The following is an 18,483-nucleotide window of genomic DNA, read 5'->3' as shown; positions in this document are numbered from 1 at the left end:
TAAAGAAAAGATACTGACGAACAATGTATCTTGGAAGGAAAGAAACGTTCTTATTCCTTTCATTCGCTTCAAGCATAATACCATTCAAAGTGTTAAAGCAAGCATTGAAATGTGATCTGTAATTCACACATTAAATTTCACTTCTTTTGTGGCAAAACTTCTCATCCACGATAGCCCTCCTTTGTTTAAAGGGCAAAAGAGAATGGAATTGGGTGATATCTTGTTCACTTTCAAGAAAAAGGAAAGTTGGGGTATCGTGAAGAAAGATGCTGGAATGTTCATGGCCCGGCAAAACCACTGTCAATTCGAATTGAGGCAAACATGACTTGCTTTAACCAAAGCAAAAAGGGTACAGGAAAACTAAGTGTGGTTCATTCATTATGGATATGATTGCTCATTACAACAATACAACTCAGCCAAAATTGATGGTAACTTCTTCCTATAAAGAAATTTTGAATTTAATAGAAAGGAAATTGTAGTTACAATGAATTCATCGGGCCTTTTTAGTTACATCAACATTCTCTATAGATCTTTAGGAACTCGACTAAGTTTGTTTTCTTCCATTCTTATTAACACAAAATCAATAATTTCACATGAACAATTGAGATGACTATGTTGAGTCTTCAATCTTCTAACCGCATGGCGGTTAACTCTGGTGTCTGTAAGAAGAAAAATGAGGCTTGGAGGGACATCTAAATAAGCTGATGATACTCCCAGTCACTTTCACTGGAAATCAGGTTGACCGGTTGAAGTCAGGCATCGATGCCACATTCTGCTGTTGGGATTAACACTCTTAGGAAATCTTATTACTTCTGGAATGGGAAGGTAGACATGATGTGTGTTGCATACACCGGTTGTGATGCCACTGAATCCAGCAAAAGCACCATGAACCTAAAAACAAGTTATTAAGATAGGCAAATCAAAAATCAGTCACATTTAAGCAAAAGCAGACAATTATATATGGACCCCCAACAGTATCACTTAAGGTGATGAATAAGATATAATAAGTTAATTCAAAGAATGTATGGATGTGGATATATGATTAAAGATAACCAAAAATAAATTAGAGGTTCAAAAAGGACAATAAAATTGTATTATTTTTCTTAGCAGAATTTAAAAATAACCAAAAATGATTGCATAACCAATATACACATTAAATCATTAACTCTACTAATGCCCACAAATAAAAATATCCTATGTTACTCAAAATCTAGTACAAATATCTGGCATGGATGTAGATCTACATGACTGATGGTCTTAAAAAGCCTATGCTTGAGTTGCATATGCACCCGATTAACATACGTGGACTGCATGTTCAAAATAAGACTTTATTTGGTTCATTTCAACCAAATTTAATGAACTAAATTGACTTGAAATTCTAAGTTAGAGAGCTTGTAAGTATTAACTTATACACTTATTTTGCAAGTAATCACGCTTACTTTATGTGTGCACACACACATTATTGCATATTTGTCAATTTTTATTAATAAAAATATTTTTGACATTTAATAATGACCGATCAGCTAAATACCACTTTCACAGGCTTTTTAAAACCATGACATGATTGTTTCTACAAAAAATTACATGGGATCAATAGGGGTATTGGGTGTTCACTTGTGGTGCAAATGTTTCGAGTGTTTGTATGCAACAGAAGTATGGAACGGTGAAAAACGAGTCCAAATATCAGAGAGTATAACTGTTAGCTTTAATACTCCATGGTGTTTGGTATCAAAAATTTTACATCAAATAGAAAAAGGTCTAAAAAACACTAACAAAGGTATGAGTTGATATTATCTTTATATAATATAAATATTCATGAGTTGTACTTTTGATCCTTGATTACTCTCAAACTAAAATATTATAGTTTTAGACTTGTGAATGAGGAGAGATAAATACTGAATAATTGCAAAATATAGAGAGTTAGAACTCCATTTATTTTTGAAACATACAAAAGAAGAAAATATCAAGATGTAGATTGATAAAGTGATAATATTTTGAAAGATTGACATGGCATGATATGAATTGTCGCTCTTATACATAAACCTCTTCTTAGGTGATTGAAAAAGGGGAATTATATCATAGGAGAGAATATGCTCTTATATCAAGTTGAAAGGAAAAGACTATTATTTTGATTGGAAAAACTATTATACTCATATGATATATAGGGCACCCACGTAATGGCTATTAATTGACTTATGTAGGACAAAACTATTAGTTCTAACAAATTTGATTAAACGTGTGGAGAAGTAGATGAAAGAAAATTTCAACATAATCTATGTGAAAAGAGATAGTACTATCATACAAGTTAAAAGGTAGATTTTATGTATATGACACCAAATAATTTATAGATTACTATGGTTGTACATGTGTACGGATTAACAACATGCTAGTATTGTGTTTCTTTAGCCGAGAGACAGATTCATTCATAGGGTTATGGTTCAATATATTTTTATGTTATGTCCAATTCAGGTAGCTTTGCAGATAAATTGATAAAGATAAGGTGAAAAGTTTTCCAACCATGTTTTTACTGAACTTTGAGGTCCACCTTAATCCTATATTAAAAATTTTACAATAAAAAGGAAATACTTTTTTTAGTTGTAAGCCAAAATTAGCATCCATAGAGGGCATCATGCAATCATGCTTATAATGTTTTACTTTCTTTGAAATTACATAAACTATGATATACCTCAAAATATGCATTCAGATAAGATGTATTGTACATTTAAATATTGATATGACAACTTTATAAAGTGTTACTTACAGCGTTTTGACCTAGCAGAGTGCATAGGATAGCATCAGATGCATTAGCACGGCATGCACGTACCATATATGTTGGGTCTATGTACTTAATATCTGCTGGAAGACCTATATTCTTGAAATGCATTTTTATCTGAAAAAATCATATATGTGTAATAGGATAGTTAGTATGGGATAGGTAAGTAAGCACTAAAATAATTATACATCTTACAATTTCAATATCCCAATGAAAAATTTAGATATGGAACTAACAAGAGTTGATGGTATAATTAACAGAAATACATGGTGCAGTTTCAAGGTAAATGATACTATCACAAGGAAAGTCTTATATGATGGAGAGAGATCAACAATAAGGAAATGAAAAGGTACAACTTATGGTAGAACTATGTTAAAAACAAAAACACACAACATATGTTATTTTTTTTATTTTTTTTTTGCCAAAATGTTTGATGAGCAACAATGTGACAGTGTTTTTCCTTCTATAAGAGGAGGAGAAAGGTGGAGAAGCAGAAATTTCTTGGGTCATCTGGAATGACTATAATAGAAGAGAAAATTGAATGCTTAGTAGATAGATAATAACATGGAGAATAAAAAGTTCTAAATTCCACCACTGCTTTAATTATAGGCATAGTTTAGTTTACTAATATGCTATGAACTAATTAATTTCAGAAATTCATGTCTTTATATCCACTATTGTGAGTATGCTTATGTGCTATGATCCTAAATCACGAACAAGATTGAGTCATATACTAGTGAGATTAGTTTGAACAAAAAATATACTGTAAATAAGATATGAACCTGTTGTTGCATGTAAACTCCAATATCTCCTAGCATTGCATTTCCTGATGCATCTGTTGCATTTGATTTGCTTAAAAATTCCTGGAGCAAAAAATTAAGTACTAGTAAATCATACAGAAACAGCTTATGTTTTTTATTAATCTTTGTTTATCATCAATGTTTAGAAAATTTTTGGGCAATTATCAATTTAATCATTTTGTGATACACTTGGGTCATATTAATTTCAGGGTAATCCCCCAAAACATGCAATTCTCTACATATCTACACGGCTTATTCAAACAACTAGAGACACAAAAATGTAGACAATATTCGCGAAGCAGTTGTAGCCACACTTTTTCCGATGGCTTAACTAGGATACCATTTTGACATCATCACTTGCTGCACATATAATCTAAAATTGTGAGTTTCTTAATTATATCAGTATCAACCAGAACAGGTGAATTTGTTAGTGATTACTCTAAACGTGCAATGTACCTTCTCAAAAACCTAAAGAACTACTAAGAGATCTGTACAGAATATTGAAAGTTACTACTTGACAGTGTTTATCTTGAGGAAAACACATGAAATGAAAAGTAATTGGTGGCATGATCTTACTTGCCCTGCTCCTTCAGCGACGCAAATTACAGCACTTCCATTTGTTCTTATTAAATGCTCGAGGTGTTGTAGTACTCCATTTGGTCCCTCAAGTTTAAAAGGTACCTTCATGCATACACAATACTTCAAGAACTTGATGAAGAAATTAGTAAGACATATTAAATGAATTTTGTGTACCTCAGGGATTAAGCAAATATCTATTTGACCGCTGGAAAGTGATGCATGCATGGCTATGAACCCGCAGCTTCTTCCCATCAGTTTTACTATCCCAATGCCATGGTATGCGCTGTGAGCCTAAACATTACAATGAAAACAGCAACAAAATTAGGAAATATAATTTCTTGGTATATGAGTCATGAGAAAATAGACACAGCACATAAGTTACTGACCTCAATGTATGCAGAGTTAATTGCTCTTTGAGCTTCTTCTACAGCAGTATCAAAACCAAATGTCTTGTCCATAAGCTGAATGTCATTATCAATGGTTTTGGGGACACCAATTATTGTCACTTTCATTTTTCTCTTGCGGCACTAGTAAAAGAGAGCAGCAAATCAAACGTACAGCCAATAAACAAGAAAAAAATTGTGAAATAGAAAATTCTGAGAAATGCTTGGCACAATGCCCATAGAATTGCAGAGAAGATAACTACCATATCATAATTTGTGACCTATAAACATTACATGCAATTAGATCACTTGAAGAAGTAGCCAAATACCTCATTATGTATTGCATATGCCCCTGCATGTGTTCCATTTCCGCCCAGCACAAAAACCATATCAATTGCCTTAGCCTAAAGTGATCAGTTGACACAAATAAGTTTAATTTATAAAATAAAAAAAAATAAAGACATAAAAAATCATCTATTGTGCAACATGTTAGCTAAGTAATAGAGTAATTAACAAATTATACCTTGATGCTATCTACAATGGCGCTTACACTAGGCCCTCCACGAGATACTCCTAGCAGACTTCCACCAGCAAGATTAATGTTTTGAACCACTTGATGGGAAAGCTGTGAAAAGCACTTTATTAAGACTTAGCTAATAAAGCAAGTATACTTAATTTGGAAGTCAGAAAAGGTATTCCTACTGGTAATTCTCGTAAACTCTGATCACAAAATCCACGAAATCCATACTGGATTCCAACAATGTTTTTGACCCCATATTTTTCAAGGGTGAGCACTATCTGCAAGGAAAAGAAAAATGGAGTTGCCTCAATTGAAGTTATAAAATGCATGAGAGCTAATTTGCATCTACAGCCATCAATAGCAAGAAGATAACAGAACAGTGGCAGGTGCAAAAATTTACAGTGTTTTTTGCTTCTTGATCAAATCAGAAAAATCTTTGTTCCAAGTAGAAAAGTACTGTGTTTCATAATAATAGCAAAGATTTGGACTACCAAAGACATCTTGTAATACAGAATCTGCAAGGCTAAAAAAAACTATCCCATTATCACACACAAATATCTTTAACAAACATAATAACCAAATATACATGCAGTATCTCATCCAGCCATCCGAGTATCTCAAGATCTAGAATCTATTAGTTCAAATGACAATCAACTGGTTGCAAACATGGTGCAGCAAACTCAAGTATTTTTCAAGCTCTTGAATTTGAATGCCAATAAGAAAGGCTGCCTAGAGCGGTGTTAATCTGTTAGTTCTAAGTTGGTCACTACAAAAAATAAAAAGGCAGACAAATTAAGGGATAGACATACAATGATGTTACTTTCAAGGAAAAAACCTTGGATGATGAATGGGAAAATGAAGAGATCGATAAAATAAATTGGCTTGGTGTACTTGACAATAATGAAGATGAAGATAGCATATCACTTACTCAAAAGGTATTGAATGAAAGAGATAAAGAAACTGAACAATGCTTTGGAATTAAAGAGAAGGCAATGGATCAAATGAACAAGAGGAAGTGAAAAGTAGCAACAATCAGTATATTGATAATCTTAATTGTCATTGTTTTGATACATGATTATGCTTATTAGATTGAACTTCATTGGATGTTTTATTTAATAAATTAGAATTATTTAAAATTGAATACTTAATTTTTAATAGACATGTCTCATTGTGTTATAATATTTTTTGAGCAATAAAGCTACTAAATTATATAATGTATGATGTGCTATTTTGATGTTAGTTATGTAGATAGTTTTAATAGACTGAAAAAATACAAAAGTATACAAAAAGGAACGGAAATAAATACATGAAAAATTGTAACCCATATTTCTCATATAGAATTTTAGTTCCTACTACTGACCCTTCCCTGTTTCACGGTAGGTTCTTGGTCTTAACTAGCTTGCTTTTAGCATACACATTACACATTGAATAGAGGAGGAATAGAAGAACAACCTAGAATTTGAGACTTCTCTAGCTCTTAACTTAGGTTAAATTGCATAGAGAAGATAGTAAATAGCTTATTAAATAGATCCTACAAGTCTCGAACATCTAAACTAATAGAGAATATATTCTAAAATCAATAGGGCGAGCATGAAAACGATCTATGCGAGTGGGCATTTCAGTGTCACCTTGATGTAATTGGTATAGAATACAGACTACCAATCATGTCAAGCTCCAAAAATGTCTCTTATATGAGGAGCCCTCCTCTAAGTCTTGTAGTAAGAATAGAAACAAAAGATAGTTATAAGGATGGGATCAATAGACTGCAATAGATACGAGAGAAAGTAACTGAGCATCAATTTGCTCCCATATAACCATAGATGACTTAGAAATCTTGATAGTGTGGGTAGTGAGGTGCCCAATCTAGCCTTAATTCATGAATCATACATAAATCGAGGTGGCTTTAGAAGGATAATACCATCCATTAAATTTTTGTAGTAACTTTCATAAATCTAGACAAGTCAGGAGAAGTAGCATTGTGAGATATAGAAGATGAAGTTGAGATAATTAACATATTGTCTTCCCAGATTTCTTAACTTCTTAAGCTGTTCTTGTGGACCGAAATAGAGTAGGGGTGAATCTATTAAGGAGGTTTACATGTACTATGTATATTTCATTGTGCTAATATACTTTGCACAATGAAATATAGAGATTGGTTGTCGCTTCTTTAGAGAGAAAGCGCAATGATTTATCAATTCTATTGATCAGTTAACAAATTTACTAACCAAGATATATAGGAAACCTAGTGGTGAATACATTGTACCAAGAAGAGTTTCTAGATATATTTAAGTCAGTTTGAGGGGAGTATTAAGGATCCATATGTAAATATACACTCCATAGTGGTGTGATTTTAATTATACTTTTAAAACTATCTATATACAGATAGTAGGAGGCTTCCTAGAGTTGTCGGGTTAGAATAATTCCCCCGCATGTAACTTCACAATTTGGTAAATGGCATTTTACTATTTCAATCTTCAAGAGTAGGAAAATTTTTCATTTAAAATTTTTCCATCACATCCATTTGGATAACTTTTCAATATATGATTTCTGTTTTTTTTTTTTTGATTTTTTTTTCTGTTAGATGCTCTATGCCCACAAAATTCCTAGCAGGACAATCAAACAAAATGCAATGGAAACCAAAAGAAAAACATTAGAAATAAAAGGCATCTAAAAGTCAATTATGATATGGAGCATATGCAGAATCTACCAACATAGGAACTAGAATGAGTAAGATGGCTTACCTGTCTAATGACATCATTAAGACCTGGACAAAGTCCTCCACAAGTGACAATTGCAGCTTTTACCTCTACAGGTTCATAATATATCTCTTTCCTAGGCCCAGCTCGCTGCACCCTAAATTAAAATAAGAAGTTTAAAAATGGAGCATATGAAGAAAACCACCAAGACATTACAGAATGGAACTATGGCCTTGATGTAATTGTTGATTTCCCTTTTTAGGTCTTGTACGTCAAGTAGAAATATCAATTTCAATGCAAGTAGTGGAATACTATTGTACACATAATCAATACCATTGACCTGGACAAAGTCCTCCACAAGCTATATTGATTATGTGTACAATATGGAGATAAACATATAAATCTACACAATGTGTTATCAGAGAAACATCAATTATTCAAGGTAGTACAAAAAAAAATATATCATCTGAGACAATACCATTGCTCCACCCAGCTACAATCAGGATCAATGCACTCAGCACCTGCAGAGCTTGGTGAAGCAAACTTCAGAACCTAAAATATAAAAGCATAGGCAAAGTTAAAAAAAATATCATCTTATAGGAATAAATACTTCTGACTTACTTCCAATTATAAGAAAGTTTATAAAGCAGAAAACTACTTTCTCTTTTAGCAATGATTTTGTGTTTTAAATTGATGAGCATAATTTTACAAAATACTTTCTTATGAAGTAATGAAGTTACTTTGGTCAGGAAAGGAAACATTAGATGGAGGAAAAACATGAAACACAAGTTATAGGAATGTAAAGTATCTAGAACTGCTAGAAGTAAAACCTTCAAAAGTGCTCTATCATCATCATGCACATAGCCGTCACCCTTATCCTTCAATTCACCATTACCCTCGTCTAGAGGACCTCTGTCAAATTAAAATAAAGCCGATTTATATGAAAATCTACAGTAGAGGGTCACAAAATAAGTATAAATTGAACAGTTTAACATGCTCATTACCATCATCAATTTGGCTTATTTTATGTCAACCAATCCTTAGTAAAGATGAGACTTATTGTCTTTCTTCAGTTATTTATTTACTTTTACTTTTTAGGGAGAAAAAAAAATCTCAACCTAAAATTTTCCTCAAAAATTGGAAAAAATTATTGGCCCCTAAAACTAGTGAAGTTGGAATTTTTTTGTTGCAGTTTAAGCTTGCACACGGTCAGCAACCCAAATTTGAACATGGTAATTATATTTTAGCTCTGAACTCTTAGAAGAAAAAGATGACAATGAAAGGGATCGTCCGTATTTTAAGATACATATCGTGCAGAAATAGTATCTCCATTGTAGAAGTCTGTGCTTGATATTATCCAGTTAACAGAAAGTAGAAAAAATTGAAATATGATGATATCGGGGATTATGGCAAAAGTACCTGCTCTTGGGGGTGAATGTAGTCGGTCTTGGCTTCAAATCCAAAATATCATTCAAATGAGGCAAACTGTATTGTTTAGAAAAATCCTCTTGTATCCGTTGCTTCCAATTTGGATCTTTAAAATCAATTTCAGATTTAGTTAAGATAGCACTGACATCCTTCACGTAGGATGCATGTTTCAGTGTTCCTTCAAATCTCCTACTTTTTAAATGATTAAATCTGAACGATGGCAGTTGCAATTTGAAATGTCTGCTCTGCTTTTTTAAAGCAACCAAAGCAATGTTATTGGATGATGAAACGCTAGTCATACTGTGTCAGAAGTAGCTGAGCAACTTCAAGGATTCAAGTTGAGAAATAATAATCTGCAAGACAAAGTTCAAAAAGGGAAATCAACATGAAGCTTAACTACAAATCAACAAGCCATGAGTCTTGCGAAAGTCTAAGAAGAAGAGCAATCCAACCCTGAATGAAAAGGCACTCAAGCAGGAAACCCCTTGAGTCTTGATTTTTAAGAATTCTGAAGAAACCTTCACTAATAAATTTGGGAATAAAGTGTGAAGTTGCATCTTTCCTTCTTATTCTGTACTCCCTTTAGCATGTAGTTTGGTGTGCCCCCTCAAGCCTAACATCGCTAGAGCTGATGGACTAGCTTTGATATCATGTATTAGTCCGATTCTCAATCCAATTCAGCCCATAATGTTAACCCACTTAGGTAGGAGATCCTTGATATTTAAGCATGCTTGTTCTATCCTCTCCTCACTTCTTGATCACCTTAAGATGTATTTTAACAAGCCTCAATGCTTTTCCATCCAATATCAATCACTAATAAATCCAAAAAATTTAAATCATTTTTATTAAAATCAAACAGAATTTTATTTGATTCCTCTTGTTCATCATGCCTTCAACTCTAATTGATTACTTGTCTAACTAGAAAACTTTGAACATGTCCATGTCATCATAGCCTTCTCTTATGTTTCCATTGAATCTGTTGGAGATACACATATTAATCCCATATATTAGCATTTATTTCGTATTTTCTAGTAACTTATGCAACAATGTCAGCAATTTTATCTTTGATACCTTGTGTAACAATACATTGACAAATAAAGCATATTCCTTTGAACCGTAATCATGTAAAATAAGTTATCTCTGGACAAAAATGCATGTAACTTATAACTTGAAATATCAAACTAAAACATGCACGATGGAAAACGAATTTTACATTATAGCCAATAAAAGTTTCTCCTGCAATTTGTACTATGTTTAATAGATGCTTCTTTACAACTCTCATTCTCTATCTTTAGATCAAATGTAATCTAAACCACTAGCTTGCGAACACAAAAAAAATATCAAATAGAGAAAGGACACTCGACGCATGGATAAGAATATAACTGCTGTCCAGGGAACTCGATCTCTAAGCATCTACATAAGTGAGATGAATTGCACATCCATGAAAACAAAAATAAGGAGCTTCTGGGCAACATCCATATTTGAAACGCATATATATGGCATAGTATCAAACTCATAGCAAGCCCCTGTTTGACCAATATTTGCCAGTTATTTATAGTAAAATATGGTAATAACAATAAAACGTGTTCTTTCCCCCAGGAAATTATAACAAAGCATCAGTTCTTTATTTATGGCAATTAATTTCTTAATTCATTTTATCAACTAGCAGAAACTAACTAACAGATAATAGCAACCCCCAAGTACTGTGCACGCAAATAAGTTAAACCTTCAGCGCTCGCTTAAATAGCAGAGAAGACCTACCATCCACCACCTGATATTAAGAGGGGAAAAAGAAAACTCCAATTTTGGAATTCAAATTGCTGACACCGCAAAAACCAACGTATTCTGTCATAAAAGCTCCAAACTTGATTGTTGGGCTCAAATCAACCTCAAATTGAAATATCAAATCGAACCCCTATCGGGGGATGATTGGAGCATAATAATTCCACCTTAAACCCGATGAAATCTCTCCATAAAAAAAAAAACATCAATAAACAGGAGAAGCAAACAATCGCAAAGAGGTATCACCTGACCGCAATCGAATCCCTTGCTCGTAATGCTGTCGACTTGGGATTCTGCTTCAATCCTAACGCCGCCGCCCAAATTCCAGAGACCGCGTCGTACTTCTTGTTAGTTGTTTTAAACGAAGGAGGGAAGAGGAAATCGCCTGCTTTTATTGACGAGAGATCAGCGGATCTCGACACCCGTCGGCGCTAATCTGTACAATGGACGATCTAAAAATGAACCTAAAGGATACCATCCATCCGTACATATCTCTCATTCTCATCTCAACCGTTCATTTGATTCTATCAAATCATTTAATGTGAGCGGTTGACGCAAACAAAAGCTACGGGGTCTTGTACCTGATCCCGGCAACTGTGAGTGGGAGGCTTTCTCATGCGCTTACCACCCCGCTTGGTTTCCCGTCCGAAAGCGGAAGCAGCGTAAGCGACCAAACGATTGCGCATTAATGATGTTGTTTATGCATCCCACGGATAATCGTGACCCGTTCCAGCACCCAAAAAATATTGAATCCGAAAGCGGGAGCCACTCTGGTGAAGATCTGGGTGACGATTCGCAGATAGAGACTGTTTCTGTTATTATGGTTAAATAAAAGTCAAGTTCGACTTGTCGCTACGGCACTTAATAAGGAACTTTTCAATTTAGTCCAAAATTGAACTTTATTTACCCAAGCTAATTACATTATTTAAAAAAAAACATTTATTATGTAATGATTATTATATTGGGCTTAAGGCGTGGTATTATGCGTCAGCCCCTAAGAAATGACGCTACTACTTGAATGATACCAATAGAATGATACAAATTAATCGATTAGATGAACACAATGTCCCACGATAAGCATCTCATTGATAATGTCATTACATATTTGTTTTAATTATAATCACATGATAATTAATATAATACGCAAATAGCTAGAATTGATCATTTAAATTAAACAAACATGATCTATTATAGAAATGACTCCGGCTGAATTAATTTAGGCATCATAGTGTTGTCTGGCGGGTCAGATCGCGGCTTAGCACAATGTGAATTGTACACCCGAACAAGAGATTTGGTCGGATTGTTCGGTAGGAGTTAAGGCCGAGCACATTAGGCTCAGGGTGGGACAAGCATGATGCAAACCCAAGTCGAGCAAGACCCATGTGTTGGACCAAATACAATCTTTCATCGGTCCCAATTGTTAATTTCACAAAGTTTGACCATAATGTTCCTTGATTTTTTTAAAAAAAAAAAAAAGAAATATCATAAGTTTGGAGGTATTTTTGGTCTAAAATTATCAAGTTAAATTTTTTGTAATAACCTACCCTAATCCCACCCTTCATCACATGTCTAAGCAACTCATATTCTCTCACCTAGTTTCCGGGGCTATAGTACATTAGAACGGCGTTCAGTTGTCATCCAGATATCTATAGTTTGATTTCAAGTTACAATACATTTATAGAGATTTTTCTTCCAAATGGAATTTGCAACCAAGAGATATTGAGTTTCTGGATCATCCAGCATGAACATTTTCTGATTTATCCTAATAATTAATAAAAAAATTTGTATAACATCAAATTCATCATCTTAGGGGGCGTTTGGTTTAGGGTAATAGGAGTGGGGAATGGAATGAGAATCATTGATTCCCATTATTAATGTTTGGATTATAGGAATAGGAATACAAATAAAGGAATGAATCCTTGAAATTGGGTAATAACTCATTCCCATGTACCTCCCCTTCAATGAGCCATTACCCTATTTTCATCAATCAAAATATTCCCTTATTCCAAAAATACCCTTGACTTAAAACTAAAATTTTCTCCATTAATATCAAATATCAAAATATATTTATTTATTTTTTCTTTCATATCACTTATCTCTCCTTATTATCTCTCATTATATTTTCTCTCTCATCATAGTTTCTCTCTCATCATTTTATCACACACTTTCTCTCTCCTTAATCTCTCCTATCACACTCTCTTTCCTATTTTTTTCTCATTACACTTTCTCTCTCATCATATTTTCTCTCTCCTCAATATCTTCCATCGCACTCTCTTCCTTCTTTTTTTCCTCATCACAATTTCTCTCTCATCACACTTTCTCTCTCCTCAATCTCTCCCATCACACTCTCTTTTCTCTTTTTTCTCATTACACTTTCTCTCTCCTCAATCTCTCTTATCACACTTCCTTCCTTTTTCCTCAACACACTTTTTCTCTCATCATACTTTCTCTCTCCTCAATTTCTCTTATCACACTTACTCTTTTTTTCCTCAACACACTTTCTCTCTCATCATACTTTCTCTCTCCTCAATCTCTCCCATCATATTCACTGTTCTCTTTTTCTCTCACCATACTTTCTCTCTCCTTAATCTCTCTCATGACTCTCTCTCTCCTCATTTTTTCTCACTATATTTTCTCTCTCTTCATCCTCTCCTATCATATTTTCTCTCACATCATATTTTCTCTCATCATGCTCTCTCCAATCACACTCTCTTTTTTCATTTTCTCTCATCACACTTTCTCTCTCTTCATTCTTTCTTATCACACTTTCTCTCTCATAATACTTTCTTTCTCATCATTCTCTTTCATCATATTTTTCTCTCACATTCATCTTTCTTTCACATCTAATTTTTTCTCTTATTTTCCTTTAAGGGTAAAAAAGGAAACTTTGATTTATTCCGATAGAAGATATACAACTAACCAAACATTGTTTTTAAGAGTGATATCCATGCTCATACTCATTCCCATTCCATAATACAATGATTCTCATTCCGATTCCTATTCCTAGGAAAGAACCAAACGCCCCCTTAAATTCAATATTATCTAATCTAATTATTTTTTTTTTTCATATTCTATCATCTTGCGTTTTATGTGTTATTATCTTAATCTCTCTTAACTCATATTCTCTTTCATGTTTTTACTATTCTCTTAACTTTTAATTTTTAATATATAATATTTAATTATTATTTTTATAATCATCTCATTTTAATCCTTATAATTTTTTAGGATCATCATTAATGCCATAAGCATACTACCACTCCAATAATACAACTCTTTACGTTGGTGAAATTTTAACTTTAAAAATTTAACAACACATTATTTTTTTTAAAAAAAAAAGTCATGATACTAGTACTAACCCTAAATCCTTTAATTTTGGGGTTTGAAATGTTGGATCATTTGGGGGCGATGACTATGGATTTTAATTTATTTTGTATTTATGTTTTTTTTAATCCAAGTATCCTCCTGATACAGTGATGAAAAGGAGTCCCACGATAAGTTAAAGTCAATAAAGGAAAAGAGGCACTAGCCACAGATCGATCAAATGAGTCAGTTATGGCTGGCAGGACGGCATGTCCGAATGGGCAAGCAAGGCTAAGCGAACAGGATAAAGTTAAGAGACAGACGAATACTACATCCCCGGACTTCATCTTGGCTGACCTGACGACATGTCCGTTCGGGAGAGATGAAGCCCTCCGACTACGAAAAAGATAAGTGAAGGAAGATTGTGATGTTCAACACGACCGAGCGGAGCTGTCCCAGCCAAGCGGACTTCGGTCGGCCTACAACGAGACCCACCCTTTTGTCTCCTTGAACTATTTTGGAGGTTTGTGCCACTGACAACAAAGCATGTTCCCTAGACAAATCGTACTTTAGAAGTTTCTAGCTTGTCGCATCAAAGATATGCATGCTCACTTAAAGAAAGGTGTCAGCAATACTTTTTGACTTATTTTTTCAGAAGACATTTGGAAAAACGTGTGCACGTTTTGAGATGCGTGTACAGACGCTACAGTGGCACTATAAAAGGGGGTTCTTATCTACAGGTAAAGGTATAAACAACTTTATTATTCTACACTCTCTTTGCTATTCTTTACATCATGGGAAACTGACTTGTGTCGAAGAACCAACATCAAGAATCCCTTCCCGGCCTTGACACTTTTGTGTTATATGATCATGTGGAGTCTTAGCCCCGTCAAACTTCCAATCACATCATAAGCTTGTCATCTTCTCTACTTTCGAACAGGAACATCATCGATTAATACCAGTATTCTTAGGCCCGCTTCTCACTATAGCTAAGATTCGAACTTTAAATCTCTTGATTAATACTCTTCATCAGTTGATTGATATTTAAAATAGTTAACCGCCTCAACCAACTCAAAAACCCTTTGTTCGCAATAAGGTTTGAAGACATGATCACAAAAATTTAATCATGATTGAATAACACATCTGATTTAAATGAAAAACTCTTACTTTGTGATCAGGAGTTCAAACCTTATAGTGTGCAAAATAAATACTTTGGAGATGATACTCAAAGTAGATAAGATTGATGAGATAAAAATTTAACAGGTCAAAATTGTATTAGTCATAGTTAACTTAGACCGAAATGTTTGTAAGAAATAATTGATCATAGAGCACATTTTAGAAAATAAAAATAGTTATAAAATAAGGAAGACTATGAGATTTTAGAAACATTCATGATTGTTTTTTTTGGCAAGTAATCCAGAACAACAAATGATGTGGTGATAAGGAAGAGTCTATCTAACACGAGTCAATTGTCACGGTATAGGTCAAAGTCAAGACGCCCAATAATAAGGGAAAGACGGCTCGATGGAGGGGCATTGTACACCTGAGATATGACGTTGGCGTTGTACACATAATGAACTGATAAAATAATAAAAGAGGAAAAGACGGATAATTAATAAGGGAAAGAGAAAATAAAAGAGAGCTCCATCTATCATTAAATGAGAAGAAGTCAAGACAAAGATACTTTCTATTGGTAATTAATATCATTAAAACAGGAGAAGATGGAGGGGCACTAAGAAAGGTATAAAAGAATATATCAGGTATGAAGAAAGGTAAGATTCACTTCTGTCCCTAGTACTCTCACCTTTTCTTCTCCTGCTTCTAACTTGAGCATCGGAGGACCAATGACAGAGACTCTTTCCCTGATTTGGTTTTGTTTTGCAGATAGGAGCGAGGTCTTCATCCAGTCAGCGAGACTACCACATCTCCAGCTTTCCAGTTTCACGACTTCAGACAGGATCATTTTGGGGTTGTATGTGGGAACATAGCCTGCATCCGAACAAGAAGATGGAAGACTCTGGACGACTCACAACAGTGACGCTGATGCAAGAGGATCTCGATGCACTAATACAGGCTTGAGTGACGAAGATATTAGAGCAATAGCAACAACATGGCGCTGGCCGATCGGCAAGCGCGGGAGCCTGCAACTTCCACGGCAGGTCACCAAGCTGAGCGAGGGGACCGAACGGAACATCTTTCCATTCGAGACTCGAACAAAAGGCCGATCGGCACCTATGGAGAAGCACCTTATGCGTTGGCCCCCCTACACCGAACGTCGTTTTGGACCCTGGTAGAAGAAAGAGGTCGAGCGGATAGAGACTAGGGATCTTCCTCAAATGAGGCACCCGCTCGAGACATAAGGAAAAGAAGGGCACCTAGAGAGGATGATTCGCCCGAGCGGGTCAATCGACAATTTTCGGAAGGGATTCTAAATGACCCTCCGTCAAAGCATTACACTCCACTAACGATCGGAAAATATAATGGGGCGACCGACCCCGATGACCACTTGGCCAAGTTTGAACGCGGCCACACTTCACTAGTACACGGATGGGGTGAAATGCTGAAATATTCCTCACCACGCTATCCGGATCGACGCAAGGTTGGTTCAAACGGTTGCCTTGTAGCTCGATCCACAGCTTCAAAGACTTCCGAGAGGCCTTCTTGCATCACTTCGCTAGCAGTCATCACCATCAGAAGATGAGTGTCAATCTATTCTCACTGAAGTAGGGGTCCCGAGAAGCATTAAGGGTCTATATTCAACGCTTCAATCAAGTGGCGATGGACATCCCAACAGTCTTCTTAGATGTATTAGTGAACGCATTCACTTAAGGGCTCACTAAAGGAGAATTCTTCCGGTCGCTCATCCAGAGGCCGCCAAGGGAGTTTAGCCACCTACAAAAGAAGGCCAATGAATACATCAACGTTAAAGAAGCCCAAACGGCAAGGAACAAGGAGACTCATGCCGAGCCCATAGGAGTATTTGAACGGCGGCAGCCAAGCAACCATCAACCTCCCAAAGGGCCTCGCTCGGGAGGAGCCCTGCCACACGAGCCCAAGACATATACTATGCAGCATGTGGTTGCCGCTCGTCCAAAGGCCGCAAAAGGAAAAAGGTGGACGCCGATGTTCTGCTCCTTCCACCAGTCGGCAACGCACAACATCTGAGACTGCTACGACTTGGCAGCAAGTAAGACGACCTCGCGGGGATACCACCGTCGATCACCATCACTTGATCAGCAACAAAGGCGCTGATCAACCGTTCGAAGGGAAGGAGAGAGGACAACGCCCGAACCACGCCACCATCGGTCTCAACGTGGGAACAATCCAAGTCCCGCCCGATGCTTCGTCGAGTGGAATGAACCGTCGGCACAGGAGGAAGAGAACCAGAGTAATGGCGCTCGAGGGGAGATAGGTATGATCACAGGTGGTCCGACCAGCAAAGATTCCAACCGAGTAAGGAAGTCGCATGCTCAGCGACTTGAGATCCACGTTGTTGGCTGCAGCAAGGAGAAAGCTGAAGGACCCGAAATCAGATCATTTGTAAAATTAGATAACCCGTTGTCGATCAGAAGATCACGAAACCACACTTGGGGGCATAAACAACTCAGTTTCGCTCTAGTTTGCGTGGTCGCGTGTGAACTGAATACAAGTCGAACCCGAAAATGTCAAATGGCAAGAAAGGGACAAAGAAAAAATGGTTCGCCAGACGAACGATCATTCATTGATACTTCAAAAAATTATAGAAGCAAAACTCACACGAGCAGGCTCACTCAAGATAATCTAAAACATCATCGGGCAGCGATTCAGTCAGCTTGTCTCGCTAATAATCTTGCTTGTCAGAGCGATGGGGAGGTAGCCGTCTTCCGTCAATTAATTGAGAGTCACGTCGATAGCAAGGTCGAATAGACGGAGTACCCGATCGACGACCTTGTCATTAAAAACGTCTGAGTCGATGTAGGTCTGCTTTCATGAGATCAAACCTGCTCGACTCAGCTCCCTGATAAGTCTCTAAGGTGGCTCGGTATGCCTTCAACTCTTCCTTCAACTTGGCCAACTCTTCATCTTTGGCGTCGAGTTGGGTCTTCGCGACGATCTGCTCAGCCGATCATCCATCCCGCTCGACCTTCAATGTGGCCTCAACCTCCTTTAGGTTTTGGGCCAACACCCGAAACTTCTTATTTTTGATCTCCAAGTCCTCGATGGCCCAGAGCTTCTTGGTGTT

The 18,483-nt window shown here is 35.9% G+C and overlaps 1 protein-coding gene across 1 annotated transcript; it reads right to left on the bottom strand.

Moving 5' to 3' along the window:
- Nucleotides 1–350: 350 nt before the first annotated feature.
- LOC122038554 (ATP-dependent 6-phosphofructokinase 5, chloroplastic-like) lies at nt 351–11,346 on the bottom strand. The gene is made up of 14 exons (XM_042598351.1): nt 11,208–11,346; nt 9,171–9,532; nt 8,582–8,663; nt 8,230–8,303; nt 7,797–7,908; nt 5,238–5,333; nt 5,059–5,160; nt 4,865–4,939; nt 4,539–4,679; nt 4,327–4,443; nt 4,150–4,254; nt 3,556–3,636; nt 2,762–2,890; nt 351–891 (listed from the first exon to the last, which is right to left on the bottom strand). The coding sequence occupies exons 2-14, from the start codon at nt 9,476–9,478 to the stop codon at nt 724–726; spliced, it is 1,590 nt and encodes a 529-aa protein (XP_042454285.1). The 5' UTR covers nt 9,479–9,532; nt 11,208–11,346; the 3' UTR covers nt 351–723.
- Between the last annotated feature and the right edge of the window lie 7,137 nt (nt 11,347–18,483).

Source organism: Zingiber officinale, chromosome 1A (assembly GCF_018446385.1).
Source record: "Zingiber officinale cultivar Zhangliang chromosome 1A, Zo_v1.1, whole genome shotgun sequence".
In the NCBI taxonomy this organism is placed as follows: Eukaryota; Viridiplantae; Streptophyta; class Magnoliopsida; order Zingiberales; family Zingiberaceae; genus Zingiber; species Zingiber officinale.
Note: the sequence above shows the minus strand (reverse complement) of the source record. Positions and strands in the feature narration are given on the sequence as shown.

What these genes read in the sequence shown, in the direction of transcription:
- LOC122038554 (XM_042598351.1), bottom strand. Translation starts at nt 9,478, where the DNA reads ATGACTAGCGTTTCATCATCCAATAACATTGCTTTGGTTGCTTTAAAA. An exon ending in AGAGTTTACGAGAATTACCA is followed by an intron (nt 5,161 to 5,237) that starts GTAGGAATACCT and finishes TGCTTTTCACAG; the next exon opens with CTTTCCCATCAAGTGGTTCA. An exon ending in ATATTTGCTTAATCCCTGAG is followed by an intron (nt 4,255 to 4,326) that starts GTACACAAAATT and finishes GTATGCATGAAG; the next exon opens with GTACCTTTTAAACTTGAGGG.